Source organism: Carcharhinus amblyrhynchos, chromosome 22 (genome assembly GCF_965287045.1).
Source record: "Carcharhinus amblyrhynchos chromosome 22, sCarAmb.v2.hapA, whole genome shotgun sequence".
Lineage (NCBI taxonomy): Eukaryota > Metazoa > Chordata > Chondrichthyes > Carcharhiniformes > Carcharhinidae > Carcharhinus > Carcharhinus amblyrhynchos.
The window spans coordinates 8,702,914-8,719,181 of record NC_137345.1 but is presented as its reverse complement, the minus strand read 5'-3'; the positions used below and the strand labels follow the sequence as shown (position 1 = coordinate 8,719,181).

Sequence of the window (16,268 nt, the reverse complement as noted above, 5' to 3'; positions counted from 1 at the left end):
CAGCTTCTTCCCTGCTGCCATTAGACTTTTGAATGGACCTACCTCGCATTAGGCTGATCTTTTTCTACACCCTAGCTGTGACTGTAACACTTCATTCTGCACCCTCCCCTTTCCTTCTGTATGAACGGTATGCTTTGTCTGTATAGCGCGCAAGAAACAATACTTTTCACTGTATACTAATACATGTGACAATAAAAAATCAAATCAAAAGTCTGTGAAGCAACATGTATTACACAAATGCACATATACACATGCACACGTATATACACACACAAATATACACACAATATACACCCAAGTGTGTAGGAGGATGGAACTTAGAATTTCACATGTATAATTGTTGAACTCATGGTTTGAATACATCGATATGTTGCACATGCGACGTGAAGCAGTGTGTTCTGAAGAAGAAGCTATGTGTAACACAGTGACAACTGTATAATCAGTGGTACATTACGCAGGAGAAGCTGTGTGCTTCGAGCTCTGTACATTGCAGTAGGGCATAATAGAAAGTTGTATAAGGAGGGGACTGCAATGTTTCCAACAGGTATCACAGTTGAATGAGAAAAAGATATTGGCTGGAATTGGCTGTAGACCTCACGTGGTTTCAGGAAGAGCGAGGCCGTAAAATCCCACAAATTCCCTTCTTTTCCCCACAGCCTGGGGGGGAGCAAAGCCGCCAGCCCCCAGGACTTATTACAAGTGTGAACAGCAGTCAAGACTAAAATTGGGAATCTATAATTTGGGCAAATAATCAAAGAATGGTTGCAGCACAGAAGGAGGGCATTCTGCCCATTGTGACTGCACTGACTGCCTAAAGGAGCAGTTCTCCGAGTGGCACTCCCTCCCTCCCCGCCTTCTCCCTCTTAATAATAATCATAATTAACTAACTCTCTTTTGAAATCCACAACTTAATCTGCTTCCACCACAGTCTCAGGCAGCGCTTTCCGCATCCACAACACTCGCTGTGTAACTAAGCTTTTCCTCTCTGGCCAGTTATCTTAGACTTTTGCCCTCTTGTTTGTGATCCTTCCATGAATGGAGGCAGTTCTCCCCACCTTTGTCCACACCTCTCATGATTTTGAACGCCTCTGTCAAACCCTGAATAATTCTCCACTATTACCACCTGGCTCTGCTGAGACTGGGGAAACCTCACTTTTGAGGCTGCACCTTCCTGGCTTTGCTTGGCTGGCAGACCGCATTCTTGTGGTTCATTAGTCAATGTATTGGTATTTTAATTGCCAGAATGTTCCAAGGCAGGGGAATCTAGGAGAGGATCATTTACTTAGTGACCCAGCCCTTTATCTCACAGGCTACCCGATGGCTTTACAGCTTTAAGTTAATTATCTTCCACTCGGCAAAACAAAGTAGCTCCGATATTTTACCACATCGCCATTCGTGCTCCAAGTGGCTGTCTCCAAAGCAACAATGGGCGCACTTCAAAGTAATTCACTGCATCAAATGTTAAGGTTGTTTTCCTTACAAGAGAGAAGGTTGGACAGAGATTTAATAGAGGTATTCCAAATTGCAAAGAGGTTTGACAGAGTAAATAAGGAGATGTCGTTTCCTTTGACAGAGTATTATGAGAACAATAGTAAGACAATGAAGGAAAATCAGCAGCGAGTTTTTATAATCTGGACCGTGCTGTCTGAAAAGGTGACAGAAGGACGGCATGATGGCACAATGGTTAGCACTGCGGCCTCACAGTGCCAGGGATGCAGGTTCGATTCCAGCCTTGGGTGACTGTCTGTGTGGAGTTTGCACATTCTCCCCGTGTCTGCGTGGGTTTCCTCCGGGTGCTCCGGTTTCCTCCCACAGTCCAAAGATGTGCAGGTTAGGTTGATTGGCCATGCTTAAATTACTCCTTAGTGTCAGGGGGATTAGTGGGGTTTGGGGGGATGGGAATGTTGTCGGTGCAGGATTGATGGGCAGAATGGTCTCCTTCTGCACTGTAGGAATTCTATGATTCTGAGGTTCACCAATAACTCTCAAAAGAAAATTAGTTAAATACTGAAGGAAATATTATTCAGGGCTATGGGGAAAGCACAGAGGACTAGGACTAATGGATAGCACTTTCAAAGAGCCAGCACAATCACAATTGGCCGAATGGCCTACTTCTATATTGCACAATTCTATTCTTTGAGGCATACACAAAATAGAATAAGGTTCTTCACAAATGCAAGTCTTTTTTATGGTTATTATTGATTGAAATTTGAAGAAAGGTGCTCACACTCAGGGATAAATACATCATAATTATTCACAGTGATATTGGCCATGATTCTCCTAACCCACTGCACTAATTTTTTTAACGCAGTGAACCAGGAGATTCTTGTGTCGGTCAAATAGTGGGTTTACATGAGCGTTTGGCAGGGAGGCATAAAGACCATTTACATGGTCACTATAATATAATTTACCTACGATTAGTGGGCCCGAGGCTGAGGTGTCCAGGCCCTCTACCACCTCCCATCCCATTAGAGTATTTCACTTCAGGGGGTAATACAGTAACTCCCCACTTTCGGGGAGCTAGTGACCCCACCCTGCTAGAGTGAAGGTGGGACAATCGGGGCCCTCCAGAGGGTTGGGTGGGAGAGGGCTGCCCACTGGACATTGGCACCTTGGCAGTGCCTGCCTGTGCCCCCCCGAGGGGCAAAGTGCCAGTGCCCAGAGGGGAACACTGGCACTGCCCATCAGGCATGGGGCAGTCTCAAGGTGGGGGGGGGGGGGCATATGGGGGTAGGGCCGAGGGGCAGGGTCTGGATGGGGTGGAGTTTGCGGGTGATCAGTGGGGGTTGGGGGGGGGGGTACGCACTCCCAGTTTGCATAGGGGTTGGGGGAGGAAGCAGGGAAGCCAGCAACCGGGGTCAGCCGAGGAGGGCTGTCAGCCTGCTGGCGGGACGGGAAGGAGGTCGGCACTGTGGGGTGGGTTTACTGTCGGCAGAAAGAGGGGGGAGGAATTAATGGGGGGGGGGGGGTGAGATCGCAACGGGCTGGCGAAGGGGGGGGATGAGGAAGGGTTCGGGGATGGGCCCGATAATGGTCAGGGGGCCAGCGATTGGGCTGTGCGGGGACGGAGAGCTGGCGTTGCGTTGGCACTGACAGATCGGAGCATGCGCAACGGCCCATAAAACACACTGATTTCAGCCTCTCCAGTGGGAATAGGCCTCATCCACTGACATCTACTGATACTTATGCTGGTGGCCTCTGCAGTACACAGAGTATGGGAGATTCCTCTTTGAACTTCCACTGAAAAAACTAGCGTGAATTACTGCGATTTCCGCAAGAATTCAACACGTCCAATATTTTTGGGAGAATTCCGCCCATTGAGTCTGATGGAACGACAAAATCAATGGTACCGAGTTGGAAATGAGTAAGTGGATGAAAACTTGTCAGTTGTCAACCCAGTTTCCGCTAATTAATAATCTTGGACTGGCAGAGGTGGAAAATCTAAGTAGTTTAAAGTTTATTTATTAGCGTCACAAGTAGGCTTACATTAACACTGCAATGAAGTTATTGTGCAAATCCCTGAGTCGCCACACTCCGGCGCCTGTCCGGTACACTGAGGGAGAATTTAGCACGGCCAATGCACCTAACTGCACATCTTTGGACTGTGGGGGGAAACTGGAGCACCTGGACGTAACCCACGCAGACACAGGGAGAACGCGCAAACTCCGCAAAGATAGTGACCCAAGCCAAGAATCGAACCCAGGTCCCTGGCCCCGTCACGCAGCAGTACAAACCACTGTGCCACCATGCCGCCCAAAGTAGGTTAGCAAGGAAGATACGGTGGCTCAGTTCACCCTTCTGATCAACCATTGGTGACTACTGGAGTGCCCCAGGGGTCAGTGCTGGGGCCTCAGCTATTTACCATTTATATAGATGATCTGGAGGAGGGAACCGAGTGTATGGTGTTGAAATTTGCTGATGACACCAAGATTGGTGGAACGGCAAATTGCGCAGAGGGTGGGGAGAGTCTGCAGAAGGATCTAGATAGGCTGGGCGAATGGGCCAGGAAATGGCAAATGGAATTTAATGTTGGTAACTGCGAGGTGGTCCACTTTGGTAGGAATAATGGTAGGAAGGACTATTACTTACGTGGCGAAAAACTGCAGCAGGCGACGGTACAGAGGGACCTCGGGGTCCTTGTGCATGAGTCGCAAAAACCCAGCCTGCAGGTGCAGCAGGTGGTCAGGAAGGCGAATGGGATGCTGGCCTTCATAGTGAGGGGGATTGAATATAAAAGTAGGGAGGTCTTGCTGCGGCTGTATAGGGCATTGGTGAGGCCGCAGCTGGAGTACTGTGTGCAGTTTTGGTCGCCGTACTTACGCAAGGATATTTTGGCCTTGGAGGGAGTGCAGAGGAGGTTTACTAGGCTGATACCGGAGTTGAGGGGGTTGAGCTATGAGGAGAGGCTGAATAAACTAGGCTTGTACTCGTTAGAGTTTAGAAGAATGAGGGGAGATCTCATTGAGACATATAAGATGATGAATGGGATGGATAGGATAGAAGTGGAGAGACTCTTCCCGCTCAGAAAGGACAGTAGGACTAGGGGGCACAGCCTCAAGATAAAGGGGGGGTGGTTTAGAACGGAGTTGAGGAGGAACTTCTTCACTCAAAGGGTGGTGAATCTCTAGAACTCTCTGCCCGTTGAGATGGAGGCTGCCTCGCTAAATATTTTTAAGATGCGGGTTGATGGGTTTTTGATAGGCAAGGGGATTAAGGGTTATGGGGAGAGGGCGGGAATGTGGAACTGAGCCACGACAGATCAGCCATGATCTTATTGAATGGCGGGGCAGGCTCGAAGGGCTAGATGGCCTACTCCTGCTCCTATTTCTTATGTTCTTATGTTCTTATTTACAAAACAGCAGCACTTCACGAATTCCAGTGGTGTTCTCAAACGTGTAAGTCGATTTCAGAATCGTGGATGAATCAAACATATTGTTCACTTCAAACACACACTTTCTTGTGGACATACAGCAAGGACTTCACTTCACAAATGTGTTTGGCATGCAGTATATTTACTGCAGTGACACTTAGCAAAATATCCTGCAGCACTCACACTCAGAATGAACCACGAGGTTAGAGTCACCAGAGGATTAAAATGTAAATTCTGCTTTAGTGGAAGTGACAGAGGCTGCAACTCGTGACAGTAAAATATTGAGCTAGAGTTTATGGTCAGTGTAAATCTGAAGCCATTCTGTAAATAACTTCAGGTCATCTTTTGTAGACTATAAATTGGATTTCCTTCCATTTGTCCCCTGACACTGAGTTTTTGGTGGAGAAAACCTCAGTCTGTGAGCATTAGCCAATCAAAGATCAATGTGGACTGGCTAGGGGATCTTGACCTTTGTCATGACCTTGAGGCCCTCGAACAATAAGTAAAGGCCAATTAAATGCTATTTTCCAAAGTGTGACATTTTTTCAGCCAATTATTACACAGGTGTTTCGATGCTCTAAATTCTAACTGGTCTATGCATCAGATTGGTTTCCTCCCAACCTACTTCAATTTAACCAATCAGTGTGCCCTTCCATTCCTTCCTCCCTCATGTCATTGTCTTGCCCACAAATGCAACAGGACTACTTGTCCGGATTATTCCATACAGTATCGAGTTCAACATTCAAACCACTCTTTGAGTTAAGAAGATTCACATGAATTCACAATTGAATTTCTGGCCACTAACTTTGTACTCCTCTACTAGTGGAGAAATGTTCTTTCGTTTAAGTTTATTTATTAGTGTCACAAATAGGCTTACATCAACATTGCAATGAAATTACTGTGAAAATCCCTGAGTCACCACAGTCTGGCACCTGTTTTGGTATGCTGAGGGAGAATTTAGCATGGCCCAATGCACCTAACTAGCACATCTGGGGGGCAGCCCGGTAGCACAATAGTTAGCACTGCTGCCTCACAGCGCCCGGAACCCAGGTTCGATTCCCGGTTTGGGTCACTGTCTGTGCGGAGTTTGCATGTTCACCCCGTGTCTGCGTGGGTTTCCTCCCACAATCCGGAAAATGTATTGGTTAGGTACACCGGCCATGTTAAATTCTCCTTCGGTGTACCTGAACAGGCGCCTAAGGGATTTTCACAGGAGCTTCGTCACAGCGTTAATGTAAGCCTACTTGAGACTAATAAATTAACTTTATCCTTTGGAGCACCCGGAGGAAACGCACACACACATGGGAAGAATGTGCAGAATCTGCACAAATCGAACCCTGGTCCCTGGCACTGTGAGGCAGCAGTGCTAACCACTGTGCCACCATTCTGTCCCCATCTATCCTACATCTATTACATCATACATCTACTTTATCGAGCCCCATTTCAGAATTTTCAAGATACCTACTGGGACACCCATCAGCCTTCTCTTTCCTATAGAAAAGATCCCCCCACCCTCTCCCGGCAAGCCTGTTCAGTTCCACGTTAGTTAGAATTTCAGTCACACGACTGCGAGCAGACTCCGAGTGCTACAAGACTGGGCGTCGCCTTTAAACTGTCACAGCAGCAGTCATCCAAAATGAACAAGGTCACGAAAGAGAAAGCAGACAAAAGTTTACAGAAATAAATCAAGTGGATCGACTGCAAAAACGAACACGGTGGGAGGGGTGTTTATCACATTCTATCGAATTGCTCGCAGGAACTTTTGGCAAGGTTTATGCAAACGTATTCAATAATAAACGACACTGGACCAATGCTCCCCAGAAGGTGCACAGTCAGCAATGACACAAACAGATAAATACTCAAAGGAGAAGTGTCAAGGTTTGCCACATTCTTGGAGACAGAGAGGGCCATGTAAATAAACATAATTCCCATTATTACTGCCAGTTCATCATTTGATAGCCAAATGCTTAGATTTAATTTTAACATGATTTGCCCATCAAAGAGGCAAGTGCTGTGATGTGAATCATCTCGCTGGAGGAAAAACCCTTTGATATGGTTTGCCTCTTGCTAAAGAAATCCTTTTAATGTTTTCATGGCCTTCTTATTACTGTGCTTTTTGATGTGGGCTTGGTCCCTAATGAGTAATCCCCTTTAATTAGCCTGTTCCAAGAGGAGAGTTCTACAACATAGACTTTTGGACCACATTGTGTCATGAATTATTTTTATCATGCTTGTCCGTATTGATCAATCACAGCACTGTAATTAATCATTTACGCTGTTTTTGTTTGGTATGTTCACATACTTTCAGAGATGAGCAGTGAGGTGTTCACAGGCTGACAAAGACACAATGTCCTTCCATGTCCATCGCCATCTTTATAGCAGCTGATGGGGTGGTTAGTTCTACGTGGCAGGCAGGTTTTTCAGGCTCACACAATGCATATGCAGACTCACAAATAACCAGCTGGATATGGGATATGGAAAAGGGTGGCATGGTGTCAAAGGGTGGCAACAGTGGCACAGTGATTAGCACTACTGGCTCACAGCACCAGGGACCCGGGCTCAATTCCGGCCTCGGCTGACTCTCTGTGTGGAGTTTGCACATTCTCCCCGTGTCTGTGTGGGTTTCCTCCTGGGGGGCTCCGGTTTCTTCCCGCAGTCCAAAGATGTGTAGGTTAGGTGGACTGGCCATGCTAAATTGTCCCTTAATGTCCCAAGATGTGTAGGTTATGGGTACAGGGCAGGGATTTGGGCCTGGGTAGGGTGCTCTGTCAGAGGGCTGGCGCAGACTTGATGGGCTGATTGGCCTCCTTCTGCACTATCGCGATTCGAGTGTTTGACATGAATCAAGAATTCAGAAGCATAAGGCAGGGCTGTCTGGGTTGGGGTGTGAACCTTCCACCTTCTGACTCAGAGGCAGAAATACTACCATTGGTCAAAGGCTCCCTCCACAGCATGTACTTCAATCTAATTCTACTATTAACGATCTCGGGGCTTGTTTTAGCCAAGCTGTTTATTATTGCTCTAAAAGAATGATTTCAATGTCTCATTATTCAGTAATTACAGTTATGTTTTGCATATATACATAACAAAGCAAGTCCCTGGGGCATTCGTAATCTGCACATGGATTATCTCCATCTAAACTCTTTTTGTGTTATGCCGTTATTCCATTAAATCATAGGCTGGAATTTTTTCTGGCCTGCCAACACGGGAGTCGAAACAGACGAGGAACGGAACATGGGAAGGTCTGTTGACCTTAGGGGGGATTTTATGGTTTTGGGACGAGCAACCCCATAAAATCCCACCCACAGAATCCCTACAGTGCAGAATGAGGCCATTCAACCCATTAAGCCTGCACCGACAATAATCCCACCCGGACCCCCATCCCTGTAACTTATTTACTTTGCTAGTCCCCCTGACACAAAGGGTCAATGTAGCATGGCCAATCCATCTAACCCACACATCTTTGGAGAGTGGTAGAAACCAGAGTACCCAGAGGAAACCCACGCAGATAGGGGGAGAACGTTCAAACTCCACACAGTCACCCGAGGCTGGACTCGAACCTGAGTGTCTAGTGCTGTGAGGCAGCAGTGCTAACCACCGTGCCACCATGCCACCTACTTTGAGTGCAAAACCTCCTTCTGTGGGAGTAGCTATCGAGGAATGGGGTGAGGAGATCAGCAAGCTCAATTCTCATTTCTCCCACACTCTGACCATTCAAATCAACAGTGATATGTTGGACACAATGGCCGGAACCTACACATCTTGGGATACTTATGGACAACTTAGCACGGCCAATCCACCCAACCTGTACATTTTTGCACTGTGTGGGGAAACTGGAGCACCCGGACAAAATCCTCACAGGGACTTGGAGAAGGTGCAAACTCCACAGTTACCCGAGACTGGACTCAAACATGGGTGCCTAGCGCTGTGAGACAGCTGTGCTAACCACGGTGCCACCGTGCTGCCCCTATTTATTTAATGCGGCCCACTTTATGAAAAGATGCTGAATTTGTTTAAAGCCAGTCAATTAATTGCTGGCACGTGTACAATTCTGTACTGCGTCATTCACTGATACAATCGTCTTTATTTCTCGCCGTCTTAAAGAGCGACTGACTTATACTCAGCGCTCACATGGTCCACTCTCAAGAGTTAGGCCCAACTCACAACCTTGCCACTTCACCTCCGACCGATGGGAACGGACACTAGGACACGTTAGCACATTGAGTCCCCACCTGCTGGTCCAGAAATTCTAGCTTTCTTTGCAACTGAAGGTCTAGAATTTCATCCTGCCACATGATTGGGGGAAAGGAGTCACGGAGTTAGACAGCACGGAACGAAGAAGGAAGCAAATAGTTAGTCAGCGGGGGGAGAAAAAAAGAAACAGACGGTTAGAGATTCTGAAAGGGGCTCAGCCATAAACAGCGTCACTCTGGTTAGGAAATGGTAAATAAAACAGACCTCAGCATTCCACAATCCTTCTCACGAGCAGCGCAATCAGTTCAAAAGTGGTGCCGCACAGATAGCCCGAAAAGCGATTGTTACACTTTCAGAAAAGACGAAGGACTTCAGAAGGCAAATCTTTGACGGGAAACATGAAGCGATTCCATTTTCTAAGCCGACGTTTAATGACCAAAGGGATGGTTCTGAGCCATAAACTAATCTCTCAGGCACAGTGCTAAATTTACAACATGCACACTGTAGGTAGCTGTGCACAGATTAAGGCACCTGGTCGGGACTGATTAGAAAGCTATAATGTAGACTTTAGCAGGCTCTTATAATTGAAAGCAACAGAGTTGAACAAACTTGAGGAAAAAATTGGGTGTGCGGTTCTACGTTGAATGCAGCAGAGCAGATAAAAATCTAAGCAGGCTAAGTTTAAGTGCAAGCAAGCATTCGGTAACACTATGTCCAGATTATTCCCCAAACCCTGATTGTCCCTAGACTACGGTTTCACAAACATTCATGACGTTTTTCAAACAACTGGACTTTCTTCAACTATAAATCTATCCACTGGATGTCAGCGGGGTGATGGTGGGGGGGGGAATGCGGTGGGGGGTTATGGAACCGCTGATGACCTCCTTGTTAAACCCTATCTTACCCTCTCTGGATACACAAATACTTGCATTTATTTTCCATCAGGAATCACTGGATAATGAGTGGGAACCCTGCTTGATAATTGCACCCCCCCCAACACCCAAGCCCAGGGACACTGCGATTAATGGTAATGGCCCAATAATAATCACCCTGGGCTACATCATTTAACTCAGGATGTGGAGATGCCCACTCACCTGACGAAGGAGCAGCGCTCCAAAAGCTAGTGGCGTTTACGACCAAATAAACCTGTTGGACTTTAACCTGGTGTTGTGAGGCTTCTTACTGTCACAGTGAAAGACAGCGAAGCAATATAGCCGCAGTCAGCAGTCTGAGAACTGCGACCACTAATAGGAACAGAAAATAGGAGCAGGAGGAAGCCATTCTGCCCCTGGAGCCTGCTCCAACATTCAGTATGATCATGGCTGATCATTCAACTGAACAGCCTGATCCCGCCTTCCCGCCATATCCTTGATTCGCTTCGTCCCAAGCGTTATATCTAACTGAAATAAAAACAAAATACTGTGGGTGCAATATTTGAGCTTTTGAGCTCTGACAATGGGTCATCCAGACTCAAAACGTTCACTCGATTCTCTCCCCACTGATGCTGTCAGACCTGCAGAGATTTTCCAACATTTTCTGTTTCTGCTTGTGTGTGTGTGTGTATGTGCGTGTGTCTGTATGTGTGTGTGGATGTGTGTGTGTATGTTTGTGTGTGTATATGTGTGTGTGGGGGGAGTGTATGTGTATATGTGTGTGTGTGTGTGTGTGTGTGTGTGTGTTATATCTAACTGTTCTATCTAACTAATGCAAGTTATAGTCATGGAGGCCAGAAGTAAATTTCAAATGCAGATTAACAGCCGCAAATACCATGTGGTTTGACAATTGATGAGTTCAGAAAGATGATTCCTTCAAAGCATGCAAGCAAACTTCAAACCTGCCCAAACTCACCCCAATTCCTCCATGACCAATCTGCCCGTAACTAACCATTGAGCCACGCTACCAGTGATGTCCCGAAACCACAACTGCAAATTCCATCAAACACTGACTGCAGCATATGACCAAAGGGATAATTCTGATCCACAAACTAATCTCTCAGACACAGTGCTAAATTTATAGTATGCACAGTTTAGGTAGCTGTGCGCAGATTAAGACACCTGGTTGGGACTGATTACAAAGCTATAATGTAGACTTTAGCAGGCTCTATAATTGAAAGCAACAGAGCTGAATAAACTTGAGGAATAAGGTGAGTGTGCGGTTCTACGTTGAATGCAGCAGAGCAAATAGAAATCTAAGGAGGCTAGTTTAAGTGCAAACATACAATAACACTTTGTCCAGACTATTCACCTAACCCCAGTTGTCACTGGGCTATAGTTTTACAGATACTCATGATGTTTTCCAACCAACTGTACTTTCTTCAGCTGTAAATCTATCCACTGAATGTCAGCAGGGTTGGGGAGGGGTGTTTCAATCTTAATAATTAAATATCGTTGGATTAATTAAATCTCATTTCAGTTACAAACCAAGTCTGCAATTTGCCTAAACCTCTATTGTCCCGCATCATGTACAGCACCAAGTCCTGTTCCCCCATCACGCACAATCTCACTGACTTCTAATGGCTCTTACTGCCCAACAACTCAAAATCCAAATCCTTATCCTCACTTGACCATTCCGCATCCCACCGCATCAATCTCCGACAGCCACCGAATCAATAAATCGATTCTCAGTTGCTGCCAAGTACGGCAACACCCCACTTCGCCACTCTAACCACCTCAATTCCTGCACCCTCATTAATCCTCTGGAACGCATTCCCTTGTGAATCCTCTCTCCGCATTAAGGGGCTCCTCAACATCCCTCTCTTCAACCATGCTTTCAGTTACTCCTCCAAAACCTCCTCCACACGTCTGCCACCTGCTTCTCCGCTCTGAAACAGCTCAGGACACCTTTCTACGTGAAAGAGGCACTGTATATAAACACATCAAATGGAGGAAGTGGCAGCACTGTTGTAATGTTACTGGGTTAGTAATCCAGAGGCTTGGACTAACCCCCTTACCGGAGATGAGGGGGTTAGCCTATGAAGAGAGATTGAATAGACTCGTTAGAGTTTAGAAGGCTGAGGGGAGATCTTATAGAGACATATAAAATAATGAAGGGGATGGATAGGGTAGAGGTAGAGAGATTCCTCCCGCTTAGAAAGGGTAGCAGAACGAGAGGGCACAGCCTCAAAATAAGGGGGGGACAGTTTAGATCAGAGTTGAGGAGGAACTTCTTCACTCAAAGGGTGGTGAGTCTCTGGAATTCTCTGCCCATTGAAGTGGTGGAGGCTACCTCGCTGAATATATTTAAGTCACGGGTAGATAGATTTGTGATAAACAGGGGAATTAAGGGTTATGGGGAGAAAGTGGAACTGATCCACTTCAGATCACCCATGATCTTGTTGAATGGCGGGGCAGGCTCGAAGGGTTAGATGGCCTACTCCTGCTCCTATTTCTTACGTTCTTATGTAAAACACTGGACACTTTGAATTCAAACCTCACCATGGAAGCTGGAGAACCCTAAGTTCAATTACTTAATAAATCTGGAATAAAATGCTAGTCTGATTAATAATTATCACAAATCCACTGGATTGCCTCGAAAATGTACTGGCTTCACTAGTTCCCCCCAGTCTGTCCTATATCTGACTCCAGACCCACTGCAATGTGGCTGCAATTCACATTGTAAAATGCATCACAAACATATTCCTCCTGTGAGAATCTGCAGTGAAAATCGCAGAATCCCTTCAGAGCAGAAGTAGGCCATTTGGCCCATCGAGCCTGCACCTACAACAATTCCAACAAGGCCCTATTCTCATAACCCCATTCATTTACCCTGCTAATCCCCCTGACACTAAGGCACAATTTATCATATCCAATCAATCTTATCTGCACATCTTTGGTCTGTGGGGGGGAAAGCGGAGCACCCGGAGGAAACCCACGGAGACGTTGTGAGAACATGCAGATTCCACACAGACAGTCACCGAGGCCAGAATTGAACCCGGGTCCCTGTGAGGCAGCAATGCTAACCGCTGTGCCACCGTGTCTGACGGACACCCAGCAAATCTTTATTCCCTTTTAAATGCTTGTTTTAAATAGGTCTAACAAACTGCAATGGATGGCATTCACCGCAGAACTCCCAGCAGCAAATATACTGCTGACATCGAGGCCAATAATGGTCAGTGATAGCCTGACCTTTGACCCAGCGATTCCAACCAACTGGCAGTCTGACAGTAGAGGTAACCGTCAGGGGTCTGAGGGAAGTCCTGTGGGACTAATCAACAAGTACCGATGTTCTTCTGCCTCTGCTCTAATTGGCAGGGTTGAGGCTGACAGTCCCACAGTAAACTTGTGTGACGTTCAAACTCAGTCCTGATTGGGAGGCTGAGGTGGGAGTGGGGTGCAGGAGTAACTAGAATGGATTGCAGTCTTTCTAGAAAAATAATAGATCCCCGTGGGATGGGTAGATAACAGAATGACAACCTCATAGGGTACCGTTTCCAGACAGAAAGTGACAAAAAATTGATGTTCTTAATATTTGGTCAGTGGGATTAATCCTATTGTCATAAAGGACAAAAAACAATCATAGTTTCCCCCCTTGGTGGAGAATTCTCATTTGGTGAGAATTATTTAGAAATTACCACACAGAATAGGCAATGTGGGTCAACAGATCCTTGTGCCCCACACAGATTTATGTCCCACATCGGTAAGATGGATTGGCCTTGCTAAATTGACCCTAGTGTCAGGGGGATTAGCAGGGTAAATATGTGGGGCCAAGGGAATAGAGCCAGGGTGGGATTGTGGTTGGTGCAGACTCGATGGGCCAAATAGCCTCCTTCTCCACTGTAGGGATTCTGTATATGATTCTATGCACAAGTTCCTTTTTTTCATTTGTTCATGGAATGTGGGCATCGCTGGCTTGGCCAGTATTTATTGCCTATTCCTAATTACTCGTGAGAAGGTTAGTGGTGAGCTGCCGTTTGGAATGGCTGCTGACCACATGGAGTAGGGGCTGCTAGGGAAGGAGTTGCAGGATGTTGACCCAGTGACAGCAGAGGGAAGGTGATGTACTTCTGGGGCCAGGATAATGTGTGGCTTGGCAGGGAACCTTCAGGCGGTGGTGGCGGTGTCCCGCTGCCCTTGTCCTTCTAGATGGTAAAAATTGCGGGTTTGGAAGGTGCTGTCGAGGGAGCCCACCCGTTGGGTTCTGGGATCTGGGAAGGAGCTCGGCCTGTTGGTCATTGTCCTTCAGCCCGAAAGCTGGAGTCCTCACCTGGAGGGGAGATTGCCACCTTTTCCACTGTCCGAAAGAGGGAATTGGCCACTGGAGTCACCCTTTGGGAGTTGGCGCTTCCTGGTTGGAAATGGTTGAAGGATAAGCGAGGAAAATGTTGTCAGCAGAAAAAAGACGTTTCTCTGGCCAAATGTTAGTGAGATTGAGCAAAGCGGGGGGAGGATTCTAGGAGTTAATGGGAGTGTAAAGCAGGTGTTATGATTCCATGCAATTGCATTCCCTGATGACACAGATTTGCTTCTTAAATTCTTCTTGAATGAATCCAACTACATACCATTCTGTCCTGTATTGAGCGAGAGGCGGTGAAGTGGTATGGGTGCAGTCCGGACAGCCTCCTTTCTCCAGAATAGTCGTACTGCTAAAGGCAAATGGACAACATTTATTAAAACTTGGTGTCAGTTACAGCTGATTTACAATAATAAAAATCTCCCCAACAATGCCTACTGAACTCCTACCAAAGTGACTTGAGACGGTTTGCTATGTTAAAGTTGCTGCAGAAATGCAAGTTGTCGCTGTTAACTATGCATCAAGCTGCAAAGAGAATCTTCATAAAGCTACATAACAACGTTGCCAGGTAACCGTATGATGCTTACAGTATCTTTAATCCTTTTTTATGCCTATATGGTGGCGTTGCTATTACAACCTACTACTTACTCTGTATTGTCAGAGCCACAGGGCTGGGGGCTGTCACCCATCGGAGCGTTAATTACCCCCAGAGTGAGTTGCCGCAGTGGGAGAGACCTCACCCCACCACTTTCCCACTGGGGACACACTGAACTCGGCATTCAATCCAGCATTCAGTGGCATTAACCGTATCTAAGGAAGGATGTTCTGGCCTTGGAAAGGGTCCAGAGGAGGTTCAAAAGAATGATCTCTGGAATGAAGAGTTTGTGGCACGGGGAACGATTGAGGACTCTGTGTCAGTACATGTTGGAGTTTAGAAGGATGAGGGGGGATCTTGAAACTTACAGGATACTGCAAGACCTGGATAGACTGGATATGGAGAGAATGTTTCCACTAGTAGGAAAAACTAGAACCAGAGGGCACAGTCTCAGGCTAAAGGGGCGATGCTTCAAAACAGAGATGAGGAGGAATTTCTTCAGCCAGAGGGTGGTGAATCTGTGGAACTCTTTGCCGCAGAAGGCTGTGGAGGCCAGGTCATTGAGTGTCTTTAAGACAGAGGTAGATAGGTTCTTGATTAATAAGGGGATCAGGGGTTATGGGGAAAAGGCAGGAGAATGGGGATGAGAAAAATATCAGCCATGATTGAATGGTGGAGCAGATTCAATGGGTTGAGTGGCCTAATTCTGCTCCTGTGTGTTATGGTCTTATGGAGCACTTTGAGCATTTCTGGGGACCATACCTTAGGAAAGATATATTGGCTTTGGAGAAAGTGCAGTGCAAATTTACTGGAATGATAACTGTGCCGCAAAATTGTCCTGTCTCAGCCATCATGGGAATCACAGAAAACTTGGCAGACCACTTAAAGTTTCATTGGGCAGGATCCGGTCTTTGGTCACACGTGGCTGGAGAATCCCACCCCTGGACTCCGAGGGCTAAATTATGACAAGTTACATAAAACAATTTCAGGAGGCGGCACGATGGCACAGTGGTTAGTGCTGATGTCTCACAGTGCCAAGGTTCGATTTCCAGCTTAGGTGACTGTCTGTGTGGAGTTTTTACATTCTCCCCGTGTCTGCATGGGTTTCCTCCGGGTGGCCTGGTTTCCTCGCACAGTCCAAAGGTGTGCAGGTTAGGTGGATCAGCCATGCTAAATTGCCCCTTAGTGTCACGGAGATTAGCTAATACATTGGGTTATGGGGATAAGGATTGTGAACAGTGCAGACTCAATGGGCCGAATAGCCTCCTTCTGCATCACAGGACTCTATGATTCTATATTCTGCGATTCAAAAGTTTAAGGGTGATTTGACCTAAGTTTCAGGTTACTAAGGGGGAAAGGTAGAGAGAAACTATTTCCACC

General features: G+C 46.5%; 1 protein-coding gene across 18 annotated transcripts in view; it reads right to left on the bottom strand.

The window, feature by feature from the left end:
- plekha6 (pleckstrin homology domain containing, family A member 6) overlaps positions 1–16,268 on the bottom strand; it is a 331,150-nt gene that overhangs the window by 42,843 nt on the left and 272,039 nt on the right. For 14 of the 18 annotated variants that reach the window (XM_080209801.1, XM_080209802.1, XM_080209808.1 and 11 more), the window contains 2 exons: positions 14,562–14,645; positions 9,103–9,156 (listed from right to left, as the gene is read on the bottom strand). In XM_080209801.1, coding sequence (XP_080065927.1) covers positions 9,103–9,156; positions 14,562–14,645 — 138 coding nt within the window. The remainder of the gene's footprint in view (positions 1–9,102; positions 9,157–14,561; positions 14,646–16,268) is intronic. The other 4 variants (XM_080209805.1, XM_080209809.1, XM_080209803.1 and 1 more) reach the window with 3 other exon arrangements.